Source organism: Taudactylus pleione, unplaced genomic scaffold, assembly GCF_031769625.1.
Source record: "Taudactylus pleione unplaced genomic scaffold, aTauple2 ptg000174l, whole genome shotgun sequence".
In the NCBI taxonomy this organism is placed as follows: Eukaryota; Metazoa; Chordata; class Amphibia; order Anura; family Myobatrachidae; genus Taudactylus; species Taudactylus pleione.
In genome coordinates, this window is record NW_028284576.1 from 7,749,892 (window position 1) to 7,770,972 (window position 21,081).

Here is a 21,081-nt window from a genome sequence, read left to right on the forward strand (position 1 = left end):
AAACTCACTAAACCCTCCTCTAGTGGGGCTATATCTTACTGGTATTCCCTTCTATCTCTCACAGCTCAGACAGTTAAATCCCCTGCCCAACTCCGGTGGGAAACAGACCTCCAACGTGTTTTCACCTTCTCACAATGGGAGACTATTCACCTCTCTTCTTTCTCAATATCTAAATGTACTAACCATATTGAAATGTATGTAAAACTCCTAAATAGATTATATTTGACCCCTTCTAGGTTGCATAAAATTTGGCCCACAGTTTCAAAATTCTGTTGGCGCCTATTTCACTCTGATGGTTCTATTTCATATCTTCTGGGATTGCCCTTTGTTACGCCCCTTCTGGGAAGAAGTATTTACTCTTATCAATGATATTCTAGGTCTCACTCTAACTCTGGACCCCTCCCTCACTCTTCTCCACTGGTACCCAACCTCCATCCCTAAATCCGACCGCTATGTTCTCGACCATATTCTGATATCTGCTAATGCCACTATAGCTCAGCACTGGAAATCCCCTTCACCTCCAACATTTGCCAAAGTTATAACGAAAACAATTCCGTTTTGAAATGGAGACGAGAAAGGTCGACTATTCTATGGCCACTAAATCCCCCATTGAGAAATGGCACCCCTAGCACCCAGGGCCATCTCTACCTATAGGCTGAATGGGCAGTTACCCAAGGGCTCCAGGATTCCAAGGGCCCTTGGCCGATAGCACCCCTACCCTCCATTGCATAGCTGTCACCACTGATAGTACTGCATGGGGAGGAGGCAGAGGCAGGTATCGGCTCAGGGGGGGAACTAGCAGCGGTCACCGGGGCCCGCTGTGCTGCAGGGACCCATAGCCGCCGCAGCAACCCCGCTAGTGTCCCCCAGGCCCCAAGTGTAGGGCTGACCGCAGTGAGAGTGGTCTGCCCTACACTGTTTACAAACACATAGCCACCAGCGGCGGCTGTATGTTTGTTATAGCAGCCAATGAGAGTCAGACAGACTCTCATTGGCTGCTGCGTCGTCCACGGAGGGAGTCGGCTGGAGTTCACTCAGGAGCTTCGCCTTCCGGTTCCCCCCCGCAGCAGGTGATGGGAGAGACGTCATGACGTCTCTCCCATCCCATAGTGCAGAGCAAGAGAGCGGGCCCAGAGGAGTGGACAGCAGCGGTCATTGGCAGGAGCAAGGATCAGGTAAGTTATTTTTTTTTTGTGTGTGTGTAAAGGGCCTCTGGGACTCGCAGAGCATAAGGAGATGGCACTACTGGGGGCACTGTATAGGGGGGGCTGCAACTGGGGGCACTGTATGGGGATGGTGGCTGCTACTTGGGGCACTGTACGGGGGGGGACTACTACTAGGGGAAATGCATAGGGGGGGATTACTACTGGGGGCAATGCATAGGGGGGATTACTACTGGGGGCACTGTAAAGGGGGGGTTACTACAGGGAGCAATGCATAGGGGGGATTACTACTGGGGGAACTGCATAGGGGGGGACCACTTCTGAGGGCACTGCATTGGAAATATGTTGTACTGTACATGTTCAGACTGTGACTTGTGTTTTTTTCCTGTAAATGACTTCTGTTTTTCTGCCGAAAGCCAACACCCCCCCCATCAATCTTATATTCCAATTCTTTTGTCATCAATAAATTTTTATCGAATATATTGCAAAATATTTATGGGGCTACAAAAAGGAGAAAAGGGAAAACATACAAAAAAATTACTTATAAGGGGGAAGGGGGGGTGACAGTACATCCATAGACATTAGAGAAAAGAAACTTAAAACCATAAATACAGAAATAAATAATAAGCTAAGTATTTTGGTCCGCCTGTGGAAGCTCATTCAAACTGAAAGAACAACTCCGGGGAATTGGAGAAGGTAGGGATAGGGATGTACCCCTACCTTCCGTAACATACAGGTGCAAGCAGGGCTGTCTTAATACAGCTACCTATAAGTCACAGCAATGATCCCATCCATGATCCTTATAGGTAGCTGTATTGTTGGAGGGAATCCAGTATAAGGATCATGGATGGGATCATTGCTGTGACTTATAGGTAGCTGTGTTGTTAGAGGGAATCCAGTATAAGGATCATGGATGGGATCATTGCTGTGACTTATAGGTAGCTGTGTTGTTGGAGGGATCCAGCATAAGGATCATGGATGGGATCATTGCTGTGACTTATAGGTAGCTGTGTTGTTGGAGGGAATCCAGTATAAGGATCATGGATGGGATCATTGCTGTGACTTATAGGTAGCTGTGTTGTTGGAGGGAATCCAGTATAAGGATCATGGATGGGATCATTGCTGTGACTTATAGGTAGCTGTGTTGTTGGAGGGATCCAGTATAAGGATCATGGATGGGATCATTGCTGTGACTTATAGGTAGCTGTGTTGTTGGAGGGAATCCAGTATAAGGATCATGGATGGGATCATTGCTGTGACTTATAGGTAGCTGTGTTGTTAGAGGGAATCCAGTATAAGGATCATGGATGGGATCATTGCTGTGACTTATAGGTAGCTGTGTTGTTAGAGGGAATCCAGTATAAGGGTCATGGATGGGATCATTGCTGTGACTTATAGGTAGCTGTGTTGTTGGAGGGAATCCAGTATAAGGATCATGGATGGAATCATTGCTGTGACTTATAGGTAGCTGTGTTGTTAGAGGGAATCCAGTATAAGGATCATGGATGGAATCATTGCTGTGACTTATACTGGATTCCCTCCAACATACAGCTACCTATAAGTCACAGCAATGATCCCATCCATGATCCTTATACTGGATTCCTTATACTGGATCCTTATACTGGATTCCCTCTAACAACACAGCTACCTATAAGTCACAGCAATGATCCCATCCATGATCATTGCTGTGACTTATAGGTAGCTGTTGTTAGAGGGAATCCAGTATAAGGATCATGGATGGGATCATTGCTGTGACTTATAGGTAGCTGTATGTTGGAGGGAATCCAGTATAAGTGACAGCAATGATTCCATCCATGATCCTTATACTGGATTCCCTCCAACAACACAGCTACCTATAAGTCACAGCAATGATCCCATCCATGATCATTGCTGTGACTTATAGGTAGCTGTGTTGTTGGAGGGAATCCAGTATAAGGATCATGGATGGGATCATTGCTGTGACTTATAGGTAGCTGTGTTGTTGGAGGGAATCCAGTTTAAGGATCATGGATGGGATCATTGCTGTGACTTATAGGTAGCTGTATTGCTGTTAGGTTTGCCAGGTGGATTCTCAAAGTGCTGCTGATTTCTGTGTTTTTGGGACACTGTGTGACACTACCCTGACCATAGTCCTGAGGCACTGTGTTACACTACACTGACCATATCCCTGAGTCACTGTGTGACACTACACTGACCATAGTCCTGAGTCACTGTGTGACACTACACTGACGATAGTCCTGAGGCACTGTGTGACACTACCCTGGCCATAGTCCTGAGGCACTGTGTGACACTACACTGACCATAGTCCTGAGGTACTGTGTGACACTACCCTGGCCATAGTCCTGAGGCACTGTGTGACACTACCCTGACCATAGTCCTGAGGCACTGTGTGACACTACACTGACCATAGTCCTGAGGCATTGTGTGACACTACACTGACCATAGTCCTGAGGCACTGTGTGACACTACACTGACCATAGTCCTGAGGCACTGTGTGACACTACACTGACTATAGTCCTGAGGCACTGTGTGACACTACACTGACCATAGTCCTGAGGCATTGTGTGACACTATACTAACCATAGTCCTGAGGCACTGTGTGACACTACACTGACCATAGTCCTGAGGCACCATATAACACTATACTGACCATAGTCCTGAGGCACTGTGTGACACTACACTGACCATAGTCCTGAGGTACTGTGTGACACTATACTGACCATAGTCCTGAGGCACTGTGTGACACTACACTGACCATAGTCCTGAGGCACTGTGTGACACTACACTGACCACACTCCTGAGGCACCATGTAACACTATATTGACCATAGTCCTGAGGCACTGTGTGAAACTACACTGACCATAGTCCTGAGGCACTGTGTGACACTAGCCTGACCACAGTCCTGAGGCACTGTGTGACACTACACTGACCATAGTCCTGAGGCACTGTGTGACACTACACTGACCATAGTCCTGAGGCAGTGTATGACACTAGCCTGACCACAGTCCTGAGGCACATTGTACAAGGTCTGTCCCACCAAGCCAGAGGTACATGGACAAGAATACAAGAATTTTTTTAGGTTAAGAAAAAGGGGACTAAAGCCTCTGAAGGGTAGAACACCAAATAAATGCAGCCAAAGGACAATATCAAAGGCCTAATGTGTGTCAGAACTAAGCAACATATTACCAGAAAGAGGAATGTGAGAGATGCAACCACAGCCCTGATTGCCTTTACCAAATGTCTACTATTATCAGATCCCAACTGGTGGGTTGTTATGTTAGCACAGTAGGATAATAGATTGGAGGCGTGGAGCCATAATGATTGCTAAGAGTTTCATATAGACAGTCAGTAATGTAATAGGTCTGTAGGAAGAGACTCGCTGCTGATCCATATCTGGTGTTAGTAACAATATGGTGCGAGCCTCAGTGACAGAGGAATATAAGGGCGGTCACCACGGATAGTATTATAATAATCCACCAGAGCAGGAGCGATACCAGGCTGCAGGATGTTATAGTAATCCCCAGAAATCCCATCAGGGCCTGGGGCTATGTGAGGAAGTAGATGAGAAATAGCTATGAGATACAGATGTGTCCTCTCTCACCATTGCTGCCGTCATGCCAAATAGCTCCTCCCAGCACGCCAGGTCCCATGCTACTCTGCTGGCGCTGGGCTTCTTTGTGCTAATTAATCTGATATGTGACACTTGTACTGTATATCTGTGTGCGACTGAGTCTCAGTATCTGTATATGAAGTATGAAGTGCTACAATGCAGCGGTCGCGGCTTTATTACATGACAAGTTCCATTGTGCTTCATATACAATATACAAGTGTCACATATCATATTAATTAGTAACGTCTCCTAGTTGCATCATGTTGTGTCTAATACACATTTTCTGTCAAGAAAGCCTCTAGAAAAATTACACGGGACCTGGAGGCTCACTGGCTCCGGGCCTATAGCGCCACGTGGGGTATTGAGGCTAGATGAGGTAGGACACATCTGTATCTCTTCCCCTGAGATATCACTGTCCAGCAATTCTCTATTAGAGAGTGCGGCAATGTTGGTAAATTGGCCTCCTGAAATAATCGCTGTTGGACAGATAAACCAATAGGGCGACCTGTATATAAATCAGTAACATAAGAACAGAAACGGGACATTATATATCATTGGAAGATGCAGGAACTAGATGTGAATGACAGAATCATTGCTGTGACTTATAGGTAGCTGTATGTTGGAGGGAATCCAGTATAAGTGACAGCAATGATTCCATCCATGATCCTTATACTGGATTCCCTCCAACAACACAGCTACCTATAAGTCACAGCAATGATCCCATCCATGATCCTTATACTGGATTCCCTCTAACAACACAGCTACTTATAAGTCACAGCAATGATTCCATCCATGATCCTTATACTGGATTTCCTCTAACAATAGAGCTACCTATAAGTGACAGCAATGATCCCATCCATGATCCTTATACTGGATTCCCTCTAACAACACAGCTACCTATAAGTCACACCAATGATCCCATCCATGATCCTTATACTGGATTCCCTCCAACAACACAGAAATACCTTCATCATTTTCTTTCATGTCCACGGCACAGACCAGATGTACTGGGGGAGATTGCTCCCAATATGGAGTAACACAGCTATCACACTACTCTTCCAGGAATCAATATACAGTCACCACTCACTAGTAATGTGCTGAACACCAGACTCAGTCAGTATCCCATTAATATCACTACATGCACATATTTCATTTTTTTTTTTTTTTTAAAGTGGCCAAAGAAAAGTTTCTTGTTTTAAAACTTGAAATTCTCGTACCAGGAGCCAGAAGGTGTCACTGCTGGAGCCAAGAACCCAACAGTTCTGCTTCTTGTTTTGACCATTCAAGTCACAAATGAAATAATTTAATTCTTCCTGTTCTGTGATGTGAGGGGATTTGTCTGGGTTTTGGGGAGATACCCCGCTGTAATTTCTGTCTTATCACTCACTTTCCTCTGATGTCCCTGAGTCACTGATACACACCCCCGCGGTTACTAATGGCCATGGTATTGTCCGAATAAAAACTGTGATTTAAATACTTTAATTTTCAAATTTAAATTTTTCATAGCAACTTAAAAAACCTTACATGGTATCATATTTCTGATGGTATATTTGAATTCTATGCACAAAACTACATGGGAATTGATATATTTCATGTCAGATACAAAATGGCTGGTGAGTAGTGATATCAGCCACCATGTCTGGACCTGCTCAGAGGAAGAATCTGGCAGTGGCCGTACGTGACCCTCATTCACATCTAGTTCCTGCATCTTCCAATGATATATAATGTCCCATTTCTGTTCTTATGTTACTGATTTATATACAGGTCGCCCTATTGGTTTATCTGTCCAACAGCGATTATTTCAGGAGGCCAATTTACCAACATTGCCGCACTCTCTAATAGAGAATTGCTGGACAGTGATATCTCAGGGGAAGAGATACAGATGTGTCCTACCTCATCTAGCCTCAATACCCCACGTGGCGCTATAGGCCCGGAGCCAGTGAGCCTCCAGGTCCTGTGTAATTTTTCTAGAGGCTTTCTTGACAGAAAATGTGTATTAGACACAACATGATGCAACTAGGAGACTTTACTGATTAATATGATATGTGACACTTGTATATTGTATATGAAGCACAATGGAACTTGTCATGTAATAAAGCCGCGACCGCTGCATTGTAGCACTTCATACTTCATATACAGATACTGAGACTCAGTCGCACACAGATATACAGTACAAGTATCACATATCAGATTAATTAGCACAAAGAAGCCCAGCGCCAGCAGAGTAGCATGGGACCTGGCGTGCTGGGAGGAGCTATTTGGCATGACGGCAGCAATGGTGAGAGAGGACACATCTGTATCTCATAGCTATTTCTCATCTACTTCCTCACATAGCCCCAGGCCCTGATGGGATTTCTGGGGATTACTATAACATCCTGCAGCCTGGTATCGCTCCTGCTCTGGTGGATTATTATAATACTATCCGTGGTGACCGCCCTTATATTCCTCTGTCACTGAGGCTCGCACCATATTGTTACTAACACCAGATATGGATCAGCAGCGAGTCTCTTCCTACAGACCTATTACATTACTGACTGTCTATATGAAACTCTTAGCAATCATTATGGCTCCACGCCTCCAATCTATTATCCTACTGTGCTAACATAACAACCCACCAGTTGGGATCTGATAATAGTAGACATTTGGTAAAGGCAATCAGGGCTGTGGTTGCATCTCTCATATTCCTCTTTCTGGTAATATGTTGCTTAGTTCTGACACACATTAGGCCTTTGATATTGTCCTTTGGCTGCATTTATTTGGTGTTCTACCCTTCAGAGGCTTTAGTCCCCTTTTTCTTAACCTAAAAAAATTCTTGTATTCTTGTCCATGTACCTCTGGCTTGGTGGGACAGACCTTGTACAATGTGCCTCAGGACTGTGGTCAGGCTAGTGTCACACACTGCCTCAGGACTACGGTCAGTGTAGTGTCACACAGTGCCTCAGGACTATGGTCAGTGTAGTGTCACACAGTGCCTCAGGACTGTGGTCAGGCTAGTGTCACACAGTGCCTCAGGACTATGGTCAGTGTAGTTTCACACAGTGCCTCAGGACTATGGTCAATATAGTGTTACATGGTGCCTCAGGAGTGTGGTCAGTGTAGTGTCACACAGTGCCTCAGGACTATGGTCAGTGTAGTGTCACACAGTGCCTCAGGACTATGGTCAGTATAGTGTCACACAGTACCTCAGGACTATGGTCAGTGTAGTGTCACACAGTGCCTCAGGACTATGGTCAGTGTAGTGTTATATGGTGCCTCAGGACTATGGTCAGTGTAGTGTCACACAGTGCCTCAGGACTATGGTCAGTGTAGTGTTATATGGTGCCTCAGGACTATGGTCAGTGTAGTGTCACACAGTGCCTCAGGACTATGGTTAGTATAGTGTCACACAATGCCTCAGGACTATGGTCAGTGTAGTGTCACACAGTGCCTCAGGACTATAGTCAGTGTAGTGTCACACAGTGCCTCAGGACTATGGTCAGTGTAGTGTCACACAGTGCCTCAGGACTATGGTCAGTGTAGTGTCACACAATGCCTCAGTACTATGGTCAGTGTAGTGTCACACAGTGCCTCAGGACTATGGCCAGGGTAGTGTCACACAGTGCCTCAGGACTATGGCCAGGGTAGTGTCACACAGTACCTCAGGACTATGGTCAGTGTAGTGTCACACAGTGCCTCAGGACTATGGCCAGGGTAGTGTCACACAGTGCCTCAGGACTATCGTCAGTGTAGTGTCACACAGTGCCTCAGGACTATGGTCAGTGTAGTGTCACACAGTGCCTCAGGACTATGGCCAGGGTAGTGTCACACAGTGCCTCAGGACTATCGTCAGTGTAGTGTCACACAGTGACTCAGGACTATGGTCAGTGTAGTGTCACACAGTGACTCAGGGATATGGTCAGTGTAGTGTCACACAGTGCCTCAGGACTATGGTCAGGGTAGTGTCACACAGTGACTCAGGACTATGGTCAGTGTAGTGTCACACAGTGCCTCAGGACTATGGTCAGTGTAGTGTTACATGGCACCTAAGGTTCATGGTCAGCACATCAGGATTATGATCTGAGCTATATTGTACAGTGCTTCAGTACTAATATGAGGTCATATTACATGGTGCCTAAAGACTGGTGAGGGTAGTGACAACACAGTGCCTCAGGACTATGGTCAGAGTAAATTCACATGGTGCCTCATGACTATGGTCAGGATACTATCACACGGTACCTAAGATAAGTGTCTGATATATACACTGTACTGTACACTGCAGGAATTATCTATTACTGTGAGGCTGCCACCTTATATACAGTATTGTATAGTGTGTCTGATGTATATACTGTACTGTACACTGCAGGAATAATGTATTACTATGTAGCTGTCACCTTATATAAAGTATCTTATAGTGAGTGTATGATGTATATACTGTACTGTACACTGCAGGAATAATGTATTACTATGTAGCTGTCACCTTATATAAAGTATATTATAGTGAGTGTCTAATGTATGATATTCTCAGTGTCACTAATATCCATATTCTCCTTTGTGTTTCTCCCTCTCAGAACCTAAAAGTGACCCCTCAGTCGGGGTGATCATCGGTGCGGTAATCGGGGTCCTCGCTGTTCTCGCGCTTGTCATTGGCGGAGTTGTTATATACAAGAGTAAGTGTCAGAGTTACAGCGCTGTTACTATGTCATGCTGTATTATCTCTCATGTCTCTGCATTACATACGGATGGGGCTTTTCCTATGTTACTTATATCATGGTGTATTTGTATTCCTACCTGTCTCCCACATGTCACCCCCAAGGCCACTAGGGGAGGATACAGCCACAGATGTGCCTGTTAGGGGGGTATCTGTATCAGGTGCTTTACCCCTGGGGCAGTGATCTGTGCTGATGGGAATGATGATCAGTAAGGACCTTTGCTGTGTTACAAAAAAATAAAAAAAATTGAGAAATACAAAATGTTTCTTTAAATTGATGCGGCTGCCTCCCAAAGGTGATACTGATAACCTTATTACAGACGGGTGCAGTGTGGGGTCCCTCTGTAATAGCTGCAGCCAGCACTGGGCTATGACAGGGGGGCTGGTGACACTATAATCCTGCATCATGGGGTCCCCCTGTTATAGTGGTATAATGTCATAGAGCCACAGCCTATTCAGCACCTGCTTATTCTCCCAGGGGTCTCATCCCCACGCCAGCCCCATCCTGATGCCCCAGGTCTCTACCCAGCACCTGTGCTCGGGGGTATTTGTATAATAAATAAGTGTTAGAAGTCAGCATAATCTCTGTGGCACCACTGATCCCAGCAAGCCCTGACACTGCTAGAACTGCATACCAATTACTTTCAGAGTATACTGACACTTGTAACACTACAAACACCAGCATGTCCTGGCATCCAAGGCCGACTTGTATCTGTTATACCACAGAATTAAATGCTGTTTAAAGCAAACACAAACCCAGAGAGAAAGGATTATATCACAATACATCCTTCCTGACACCCTCTATTAGAATGTATTACACCCCTAAATCCATGCTGGGTCCTCTTCTCGCTTTCTGCTCTTATTCCATAAGTAAGAAATAATAATAAGCCCTATAGCTGGTGCACACCGCTCCTTCCAGGGCCCCGTCATGAGGTGGCTTGTCAGGCACTAACCAATACCAAGCAGCTCTGCACTGATTGGTCAGAGTGTCAGGAAGCCGCTCTGTTTGGTTAGTGGGATGTAACCAGTATGAGTTAGATTCAAACTTAAATGCCTTTTCACCAGGGATCTGCCATCATTAGTCCAATCTCCGGGCATCAGAGGGGTCACTGTAACTTATTACTGGTACATAAGTGGGATGGGTATTGTGTTGTTACATGAGGCCATTACCAGGTTCCTTTCCCAATAGAAATATAAAAACTAGTGTTTCAATAAGTGATTCAGGCCATGGTAGAAGAAGCATTGCTGGCATCTTGGCTACCAAGCATCCTACATGCACATCCCACACATGAGCGAGGACCATCTGCACTTTGTGCTATAACTTGTCAGTGAGGAGCAGTATTAGGTTTGGCTGCTGCCTTCCAGTTTCTTGTAAGCTCTATGGGTGTCACCAAGGCGATGGTCTCCATGGCAGCTATTCTGCGTCTCCAGAAGGTATCACAAAACCGGGATTTAGTCATTCATACCCAGTCCGGTTGTGCTTCATCAAGGTGGGCCACACCTATGGGCCATAGGTGCAGCCACGTTGGTTCTGATCAGCTGATTATCAGTATCCAATCACTACCTATCTGCTGCGCTCACATGACTGCTTCCTGCTATCCCCTGCCAGAGCGCCCTATTTATAGCTGCACCAGCCACTAGCACACTGTCAGAACAATACTCCTCTGTGTGCTCACTCACCAGTGTGTATCTCCAGACTCCGATCCACTTCATGATCCTCTGCTCCTGTCAGTTGGACCTCTGCAAGCTGTTGCCTCTGAGTCTGCTTCAGTTACTCTGCAGCATAGCGCTGTTACTAGTATCCAGTCTGCACCTCTTCAGCTTGTGTTCAGGTTTCTACCTGTTTCACATCCTATTCTAACCTGGTTCAAGCTGCCTGTTCTCCTCCGGCTCCAGTCCGATTCAAGCTACATCTCCTTCAACTCCAACCCCTTTCAAGTTTCGGTTTCGTTCCAGTTCAAGAAACTTGATCTTCTCCAGCTCCAGTCAGGTTCAAGCTGCATATTCTCCGGTTTCAATCTGGTGCAATCCCCTGGTTCCAGTCCGGCTCAAACTGCTGTTCACCTCTGGTCCCATTCTGATTCAAGCTCCGGTTCCAGTCCAAACCAGCCAGCATAGCATTGCCTGTGTTTCACTGCAGATCCAGTCCTGTTCAGCCTATTTGCTACTTCATTGTCCCAGTCTGTTTATGTTAGACTATTATAGTGCTTCAAGTGCCAAGTCTTCAGTCTGCTGTTATCCTGACTTCAAGCAAGTCTTCTGAGTACAACTCCCCTGCTCATTGTGGGATCTAGTGGACTATCCCTGTTTTGCATTGCAGACTGTATTGCTGCTCAGTGAGACTATGGCCTATCTCAGCATTGTGGCTCCTAACTCGTCTCCGGGACTCTGCTCTTCATACCGTCAGTATCGCCATTGATGGTGGTTGTTGTCCTGGGGGCCCTCTTTCGAGTGTTGGGGTTTATGCTGATTTTGGAGTAAAGTTACATCTAATAATCACAAACAACTCTCCTAGGGCTCTATTTATTAACATTATTTTTACTAAAATAAAGTGAAAAAGGGTGTTTTCACACCCTTTTCACATTATTTTAGTTTCACCTATATTTACTAAAGGGCAATTTGAGTAGAATTTGTAAAATTCTACACCAAGCCCTAATTATCACATATTTCTTCTTCGGGTTCCATAGGGTCCATAGGAATTACCTTGGGATATATAGTTGGATAGCATCCACTGCACCAAACAGCAAAGCTTTGGAGCTCCCATCATGCACTGGTCCTCCTCCCTATATACCCTGTGGCTGGGGGCGGGCAACATGCACCTGTTTTAACAGTGGGACTGCTCAGGCAGTCCCAAGCTTTTTTTTACTTCAGAATTTAGAGGTGTCAGGCACCGTAAAGGACACCTACACTGCGATTCCTACTACCTCTACCGAGCCGACAACACCAGCATCCACCTTGTGCCACTGGGTTTTTAGGCGGGTCTCAGCGGGGCTGGGTAGTGGCTTGATAAGGCTATGGAGGAGTGGATTAAGGCACTAGAGATGACGCAGGTGTCCTATCGTCTAGGATCTCGGGTAACTAGGTGGCAGCCTGAAGGTCCCTCTAGCCTAAGACCTGGAAAGCAGATGTAGGGTCCAAGAAGGCTCTGGAATCATTGCCCTTCACAGGGAAGGTTCTGTCTGGTCCAGGTTTGAATGACATAATGACTTCCTTGGCAACGCCGAAGTCAGCAGAATTACCATCCACATCTACCTCTAAGAAGCAGCCATATTGGTCCTTTTGTCCACAAGGTAGGACAAAGAAGCAGTCCTCGACCAAACAAATTGTCAAGAGGGCACAGCCCAAAGGGTCTTACTCAGCCAAATGCCCTCCTTCCAAGCCAGATGGTTAGTCCACTGTCTGATGGGACAGGCCTCCCCCTGGAGGATGTCAGGGTTGGGGGCCGACTTTTGCAGTTTACTCAGGCCTGGCATCAGACCACTAGAGATGCCTGGGTACAAGAGCTGGTCTCTCAGGGTTATGCCATCAGGTTCCTCAGGCATCCCCCTCAAAGGTTTTTGGGCTCAACCCTTCCTATAGACCCGGTCAGAGCCGCAGCCTACCGGGAGTCTATTGGGGCCCTCCTGGAATCAGGTGTTATTGTCCCTGTCCCTGTGATGCAACAGGGAAGGGGTTATTATTCAATTGTGATTTTTAAATCAAAAACCCAATGGGTCACACCGCCCTATATTGAATCTAAAATCTCTCAACAGATTTATCAAAGTGCCCGAATTCCGTATGGAAACCCTACAGTCAATTATGTTAGCAATGGAGCCTGGGGACTTCATAGTCTCTCTGGACATACAAGATGTATATCTGCATGTCCCGATACAAAATCTCACCAAGCCTTTCTCAGGTTGGCAGTAGATTGGCAACACTATCAGTTTCAGGCTCTACCCTTCAGGCTTGGCACAGCCCCACAGGCATTCACCAAGATAATGGCAGTCATGACGGCTCATCTAAGACGACAAGGAGTCAGGATACTGCCATATCTAGACGACCTCCTGATATTGGCGCAATCTCAGGTGATGTTACAATGCCATCTACAGGTGACCATTGTCTGCTTACAAGAGCACGGCTGGGTAATCAATTGGAAGAAGTCGTCACTCTCTCTAACCCAGCAGATGGTGCACTTAGGAGCATGGCTTGACTCTCTGGGACAGGGGATTCTTCTTCTAGAGAACAAGATTGTAACACTACAGACTCGTGTGCACAAGCTGCTTTGCAAGCAAACCGTGTCAGTGCACTTGGCGATGCAGGTGCTGGGTTCCATGGTAGCCACATTTGACATGGTGGCTTATGCCCAGTTCCACTCCAGGTCCCTGTAGCTGTGGATCCTGGCCCAGTGGGATGGTCAGTGTCATCGGATAAAAACCCAGAAGGTACACATCTCACCGGAGGTTTGCCTCTCCCTAGCCTGGTGGCTGGAGACGACTCATTTAAACAATGGCCATCCCTTATGGATCCTAGATTGGGTACTTATCACCATGGATGTAAGTCTGCGAGGTTGGGGAGCAGTGACGGGTCATCACACTTTTCAGGGAAGGTGGACAGACCAAGAAAGTCACCTGCCAATAAATATATTGGAGCTTTGGGCAGTGCACAAAGCACTCAAATTGGCACAGGACCTTCTACAAGGCAGGCTTGTCCAGGTTCAGTCCAACAATGTGACAACAGTGGCCTACATAAATCATCAAGGAGGCACATGAAGTCCAGCAGCCATGGAAGAAGTGGCAAGGATTCCACTATGGGCGGAATGCCATCTTCCAGCAGGTTCGGCAATATTCATCCCAGGGGTTCTCAACTGGGAAGTGGACTTCCTAATTTACCAGGACATACATGCCAGAGAATGGGCTCTTCATCCGGAGGTATTTAAAATGCTGGTGGACAGGTGGGGGATACCAGACGTAGACCTCATGGCATCACATCAAAACCACAAAGTCCCCAGGTATGGGTCCAGAACAAGGGACCCCTCAGCAGTCTTCGGGGATGCTCTGGTGGTGAGATGGAACTTCAGGTTGGCATACCTGTTTACTCCAATCTCCCTCCTCTCAAGGGTCATCAGAAAATTTAAACAGGAAGGTGGTAGGATGATACTAATAGCTCCTGCCTGGCCCGGGAGGCATTGGTTTTTGGAGCTGACATGTCTATCCATAGACAGTCCATTTTCACTGCCTCTGCGGCAGGACCTGTTAATGCAGGATCCTTGTCTATACCAGGATTTACCTCGGCTGGCTTTGATGGCTTGGCACTTGAGTCTTCCGTCGTAAAGACCAAGGGGTTTTCTCCTTCAGTGATACAGACGATGCTGAGAGCAAGGAAGCCTGCTTCTGCTTGAATATATCACAGGATTTGGCGGTAATCTTTTCTGTGGTGTTCCAACAGGAGATATGACCCTAAGATATTCAAGGTATCAAGGGTACTTGGTTTTCTCCAGACTGGACTAGACTTAGGTGTTTGCCTGGCTACCTTGAGAGTCCAAGTTTTGGCTTTGACAGTTTGGTTTCAGCGTAAGATTGCCACTCTGCCGGATGTTAGAACAATCTTTCAGGGGGTTCTGCTACTGCGACCTCCATTTCTCCCACTGGTGGCACCATGGGATTTGTCTTTGGTTCTCAGGGCACTGCAGACGCATCCCTTTGAACCCTTTGATAGGCTGGACTTGAGATGGCTGACGGTCAAGACTTTGTTTCTCCTCACCATCTCTTCAGCTCGCAGAGTTTCGGACTTGGCAGCATTGTCATGTCATTCTCCATATTTGGTGTTTCATCAAAATAGAGCTGTCCTTCATACCAAGGCGGGCTACCTCCCAAAGGTTGTGTCCCGGTTTCACATAAATGAGGAAATTGTAGTCCCGGCCTTTAAGTCTTCAGACCTATCTTCAGGTGAAGCTTCCTTAGATGTGGTTCGAGCCCTTCGTAACTACGTGGATAGGACCAAGTCCATCAGGAAATTGGATTCACTCTTTGTTATATGATTTTCACAAAAGAGGTTGGCCAGCAAACAAACAAACCTTGTCTTGCTGGCTTCATATGACCATTTCTCAGGTTTATATACAGACTGATCTTCCTGTTCCTAACAAGGTGACAGCACATTCCACTCTGTCAGGCCATGGATGCTTCTCCTGAGCAACTCTGCAAGGCAGCCATGTGGTCTTCCGTGAGTACGTTTATTAAGTTCTATGCTTTTGATATATTTTTGCCTTCCAGGATGCTTCCTTTGGGCGGTGGATTCTCCTATCTGCTCAGGAGCATCTCCATCCTTAAGGGAACTGCTTTAGGATGTCCCAAGGTAGTTCCTGTGGACCCTATGGAACCCAAAGAAGAAATATAGAATTATGGTATAACATACCTTTTGATATTTTTTTTTTCTTCGAGGTCCATAGGGTCTACAGGGCACCCACCCTGAATCACCTGGCCTCAGATGGACTTGTTCTTAAACTTTATATCACAGATTCCCTCTTCACTTGTTGAGTGTTTTCTTCCTTCTCCACTCTCCGCCTCTTGCCGCGAGACTTGGTCATGAACTAAATTCCTGTGGCTAGGTACAGGGTATTAAGGGAGGAGGACTAGTGCATGCTGGGAGCTCCAAAGCTTTGCTGTTTGGTGCATTGGATGCTAGAAAAAGAATTATCAAAAGTTATGTTATACCATAATTCTATATTTTTAGTAAGTAGTTCACATTTCCCATAATTGTAATGAGATTTACCAAAAATAAATTGTGAAAAAATACCGGGGGAAGCCCCTGTGATAATATCGCCTGTAGATGGCGTTATCAAGGGTTTCCCCTAGTTCCCCAACTCCTGCTCTGCTCTAACAGGCAGAGCCGAGCCGGGTCCCAGTCGAGAGGGGTGGACGAGAGGGTGGTTTGGGGGGGGGGGGGGTGTAGTGCCGGCTGGTCGGCGCATGCGCGGCTCTTTTTCTGAAAAACACAGTGACAAGACTGCGGTGGGGATTCGCAGGGACAGAGCTTTATCGCAAGCTCTGTCTCTACAAGTGCTTTTTAATAAATCCCTGTGATATTGCCTGAATTCTCAATGCGAATTTAGTAAAAATTATCACATGTGCGGATTGTGGTAAATAGAGCCCCTAGAACAAACAGCACAAATCCTAGCACATAGTCACTGAGCCCACCTGCTCACTAACCTGCCACACACTGGCCCTCATTCAGAGGCGGTCGCAAGAAGCTTCATTTTTGAAGTGCGGCCTCCTGGTCGTTAGGTAAGCTGTGGGTTACCACACACAACTTAACGACCGACCAGGTTGATGGTCGCGATGGTGAACACCATCGTGACCATCAGGGCTTGCGACGAGACCCTAAGGTTGGGTCTCAGCAGCCGCAAGCCCCAGGGAGCTTCCTGCTCTGATCAAGCAGGAAGCTCCCCACTGACATCACTGATGTCAGTGTGGCCGCCCACAAAACGGTAGGCATTCCTTAAGGAACGCCTCAGTTTCTTAAACCTCCCCCCTGACCCGCCTACAAAACGGGGCGAGCTGTCGATCAACATCGACAGCCGCCCCTTTTGTAGAGAGCTCCGGAGCGAGAGAGTTTCTCTCTCGCTCCGGGGCTTGCGCTGTGCAGTGCGGCCGCTGAGCATGCGCAGGGCTAACTATCGACCCGGTTGTGAGCACATCGGTGCTTGCGACCAGGTCTGAATGAGACCCACTGTCCTCATCCTCTCACCCAGCCATTGTTAGCTACAAGTACAGGACGAGGTTCCCCTCACACACAGCACTGCCCCCGAGACCACACAGAGCTCTGAGCTAGCCCCCTGTACTCAGCCCTGCAGGGAGCAGGTGACTGGCCGGGTATTATAGGCCTTGTAGTTGGTTCTGTAACAGCTGGAGAACCACCGGCCGTCTAACTCTGAACTGGGCAGATCAGAGCTGATATCTGACTAGTTGGTCCAGGTTACCACACATGGTAGTGTGTACGACCTCATTACCAACGGGAACCGGCAGGGGTGCCGGCATTGGCAAGTGCATACACACTTGCCGATGCCGACAGTGACAGAACGACGGCGGGGGCCATGCTGCATTCGACAGCATAGCCCCCGCTAATAATATAATTTGTTGAACCTGCATGCAGGGCCGATGGAGGATGGTGCTGACGATGTGTGGGAGCTCGCATCTAGGGATGTGCTGGCTCGGATTAGTTCAGATTGTCCAGCCAAATACGGATTTTTCCCGCCAAACATCGGGTCAGAAAGAGGCAAAACGGAATCTTTCACGGACAAACATCATCATTCCTGGACAAAAGTCGATAAAAGATGATGCTTGTCCATGAAAGATGACATTTTGCCTCTTTCTGAGACCCAATTTTTGGTGGAAAAAAACAGAATTTGGTGGGAAAATCTGAGCCTGTGCATCCCTACTCGCATCGTCAGCGACATAGCGGGTACACACTAGATGATGTGCTGGATTGGACGACATATTGCCTAGTGCACAGGTTCTTAAACTCGTTCCTCAGGACCCCGAACAGTGAATTTTTTACAGACGTCCTCATAGAATCAAACTGAAATAATTAGTCTCCACCTGTGGATCTTGTAAAATATGTCAGTGAGTGATGAGTACACCTGTGCTCCTGCTGGGTGACCTGGAAAATGTGACCTGTGTGGGGTCCTGAGGACTGAGTTTGATAACCACTGGTGTAGTGTGTACTCGGCATTACAGTTTATGTTCCTGTATAATTACCATCAGTTCCTGTCCATGATCCGTGTTTAATGTACATGTCTCACATCATTACATGCCAGCAGCTCTGTGTCCTGTGATTACAGCTATATACAGGAGCAAGCTCTCAGTCTTGCATTGCTTCCTTACCTTGTGTACGCTCACAGTTACCAATACATGCTTGGGACCAGATCGTAAAATCAAATTGACTGAGGTACTACTTAATTCACCAGTTCTCAAGCATGGATATCCTTAAAACCTGGCCTGTAATAGCGCAGTTTGAGAACCTCTGCCCTATGTTGTAACTGGTACTACTAGTTCTCACCCCCCAATCTCCCCCACTCACATGTCACGTGTGTATCATGGATCATTTCTGGGACTGTAATCTGAACCTTTGTATGACTAAATCAGAGGTTCCCAAACTCGGTCCTCAAGGCACCCTAACAGCCCAGATTATATATCTCCAAGGATATCCATGCTTGACCACAGGTGACTTAATTAGTGCCTCAGTCAATTTGATTTAATCACCTGGATACCTCAAAAACCTGGACTGTTGGGGAGCCCGAGGACCGCGTTTGGGAGCCTCTGGACTAAATCCTCTGGTAGATTAGATCCTAGTTACACAGCAATTGTTTATTCATCATGGTCTTTGTAGAGATGGTAGGAGACAATTATTCTGCTGGTTTCTAATTCCTCTCTTATTTCAGAAAAGACGTCTGACTACAAGACCACCAGCAGTGAGTATTCTGTAATGTGCTGCTGTGTCCTCTGTCCCCCCCACTGTGTTATCCTTACATGCAGTCATATCACTGTCACGTTGTATATATGTGTGTGATTGTTACTGCACCTAATACCTGTATATAGTGTAATCACTGTACAGTGTGTGAGGGGGCTGCTCTGTATCTGTGAGGTGTATATACTGTAATCACTGTACAGTGTGTGTGAGGGGGCTCCTCTGTATCTGTGGGGTGTATATAGTGTAATTACTGTATAGTGTGTGAGGGGGCTCCTCTGTATCTGTGGGGTGTATATAGTGTAATCACTGTACAGTGTGTGTGATTGGGCTCCTCTGTATCTGTGGGGTGTATATAGTGTAATCACTGCACAGTGTGTGAGGAGGCTGCTGTGTCTCTGTGGGGTATATATATAGTGTAATCACTGTACAGTGTGTGTGAGGGGACTGCTCTGTCTCTGTGGGATGTATATAATATAATCACTGTAGAGTGTATGTGAGGAGGCTTCTCTGTCTCTGTGGAGTGTATATAGTGTAATCACTGTACAGTGTGTGTGAGGGGGCTGCTCTGTATCTGTGGGGTGTATATAGTGTAATCACTGTACAGTGTGTGAGGGGACTACTCTGTCCATGTGGGGTGTATATAGTGTAATCACTGTACAGTGTGTGAGGGGGCTACTCTGTCTCTGTGGGGTGTATATAGTGTAATCACTGTACAGTGTGTGTGAGGGGGCTCCTCTGTATCTGTGGGGTGTATATAGTGTAATCACTGTACAGTGTGTGTGAGGGGGCTCCTCTGTATCTGTGGGGTGTATATAGTGTAATTACTGTACAGTGTGTGAGGGGGCTCCTCTGTATCTGTGGGGTGTATATAGTGTAATCACTGTACAGTGTGTGTGAGGGGGCTGCTCTGTATCTGTGGGGTGTATATAGTGTAATCACGGCACAGTGTGTGTGAGGGGGCTGCTCTGTATCTGTGGTGTATATATAGTGTAATCACTGCACAGTGTGTGAGGAGGCTGCTGTGTCTCTGTGGGGTGTATATAGTGTAATCACTGTACAGTGTATGTGAGGGGACTGCTCTGTCTCTGTGGGATGTATATAATATAATCACTGTAGAGTGTATGTGAGGAGGCTTCTCAGTCTCTGTGGAGTGTATATAGTGTAATCACTGTACAGTGTGTGAGGGGGCTGCTCTGTCCATGTGGGCTGTATATAATGTAATCACTGTACAGTGTGTGAGGGGACTACTCTGTCCATGTGGGCTGTATATAATGTAATCACTGTACAGTGTGTGTGAGGGGGCTACTCTGTCTCTGTGGGGTGTATATAGTGTAATCACTGTACAGTGTGTGAGGGGGCTACTCTGTCTCTGTGGGGTGTATATAGTGTAATCACTGTACAGTGTGTGTGAGGGGGCTGCTCTGTCTCTGTGGGGTATATATAGTGTAATCACTGTACAGTGTGTGTGAGGGGGCTGCTGTGTCTCTGTGGGGTGTATATAGTGTAATCACTGTACAGTGTGTGTGAGGGGGCTGCTCTGTCTCTGTGGGGTGTATATAGTGTAATCACTGTACAGTGTGTGAGGGGGCTTCTCTGTCTCTCTGGGGTGTATATAGTGTAATCACGGTACAGTGTGTGAGGGGGCTTCTCTGTCTCTCTGGGGTGTATATAGTGTAATCACGGCACAGTGTGTGTGAGGGGGCTGCTCTGTATCTGTGGGGTGTATATAGTGTAATCACTGTACAGTGTGTGTGAGGGGGCTGCTCTGTCTCTGTGGGGTGTATATAGTGTAATCACTGTACAGTGTGTGTGAGGGGGCTGCTGTGTCTCTGTGGGGTGTATATAGTGTAATCACTGTACAGTGGGGGTCATTCAGACCCACTCGTGAGCGTCAGGACGCTCGCCAGCGGGTCGATGTTCCTTACTGTGCATGTGCACGACGGAGGGAGCTCCGTCGTGCGCATGTGTGAGACCCGGGGAGCGACGGGCTCACCATCGCTCTGGGTCTCGCACCAAAGGGGGCGTGCTGTCGATGTTGATTGACAGCACGCCCCCTTTGGTGGGCATGCCGGGGGCGTGCCTGCCAGACGGAGGCGTTCCCATGGGAACGCCTACCGTCTGAAGCCGGCCCCACTGACATCACTGGTGATGTCAGTGGGAGTGATTTTTTCTCTGAT

The 21,081-nt window shown here is 47.0% G+C and overlaps 1 protein-coding gene across 1 annotated transcript in view; it reads left to right on the top strand.

Moving 5' to 3' along the window:
• The window catches only part of LOC148520809 (class I histocompatibility antigen, Gogo-B*0103 alpha chain-like), a 359,871-nt gene that overhangs the window by 329,760 nt on the left and 9,030 nt on the right, over window positions 1-21,081 (top strand). Inside the window, exons 5-6 of the mRNA XM_088475585.1 lie at window positions 9,321-9,419; window positions 18,876-18,905. Coding sequence (XP_088331711.1) covers window positions 9,321-9,419; window positions 18,876-18,905 — 129 coding nt within the window. The remainder of the gene's footprint in view (window positions 1-9,320; window positions 9,420-18,875; window positions 18,906-21,081) is intronic.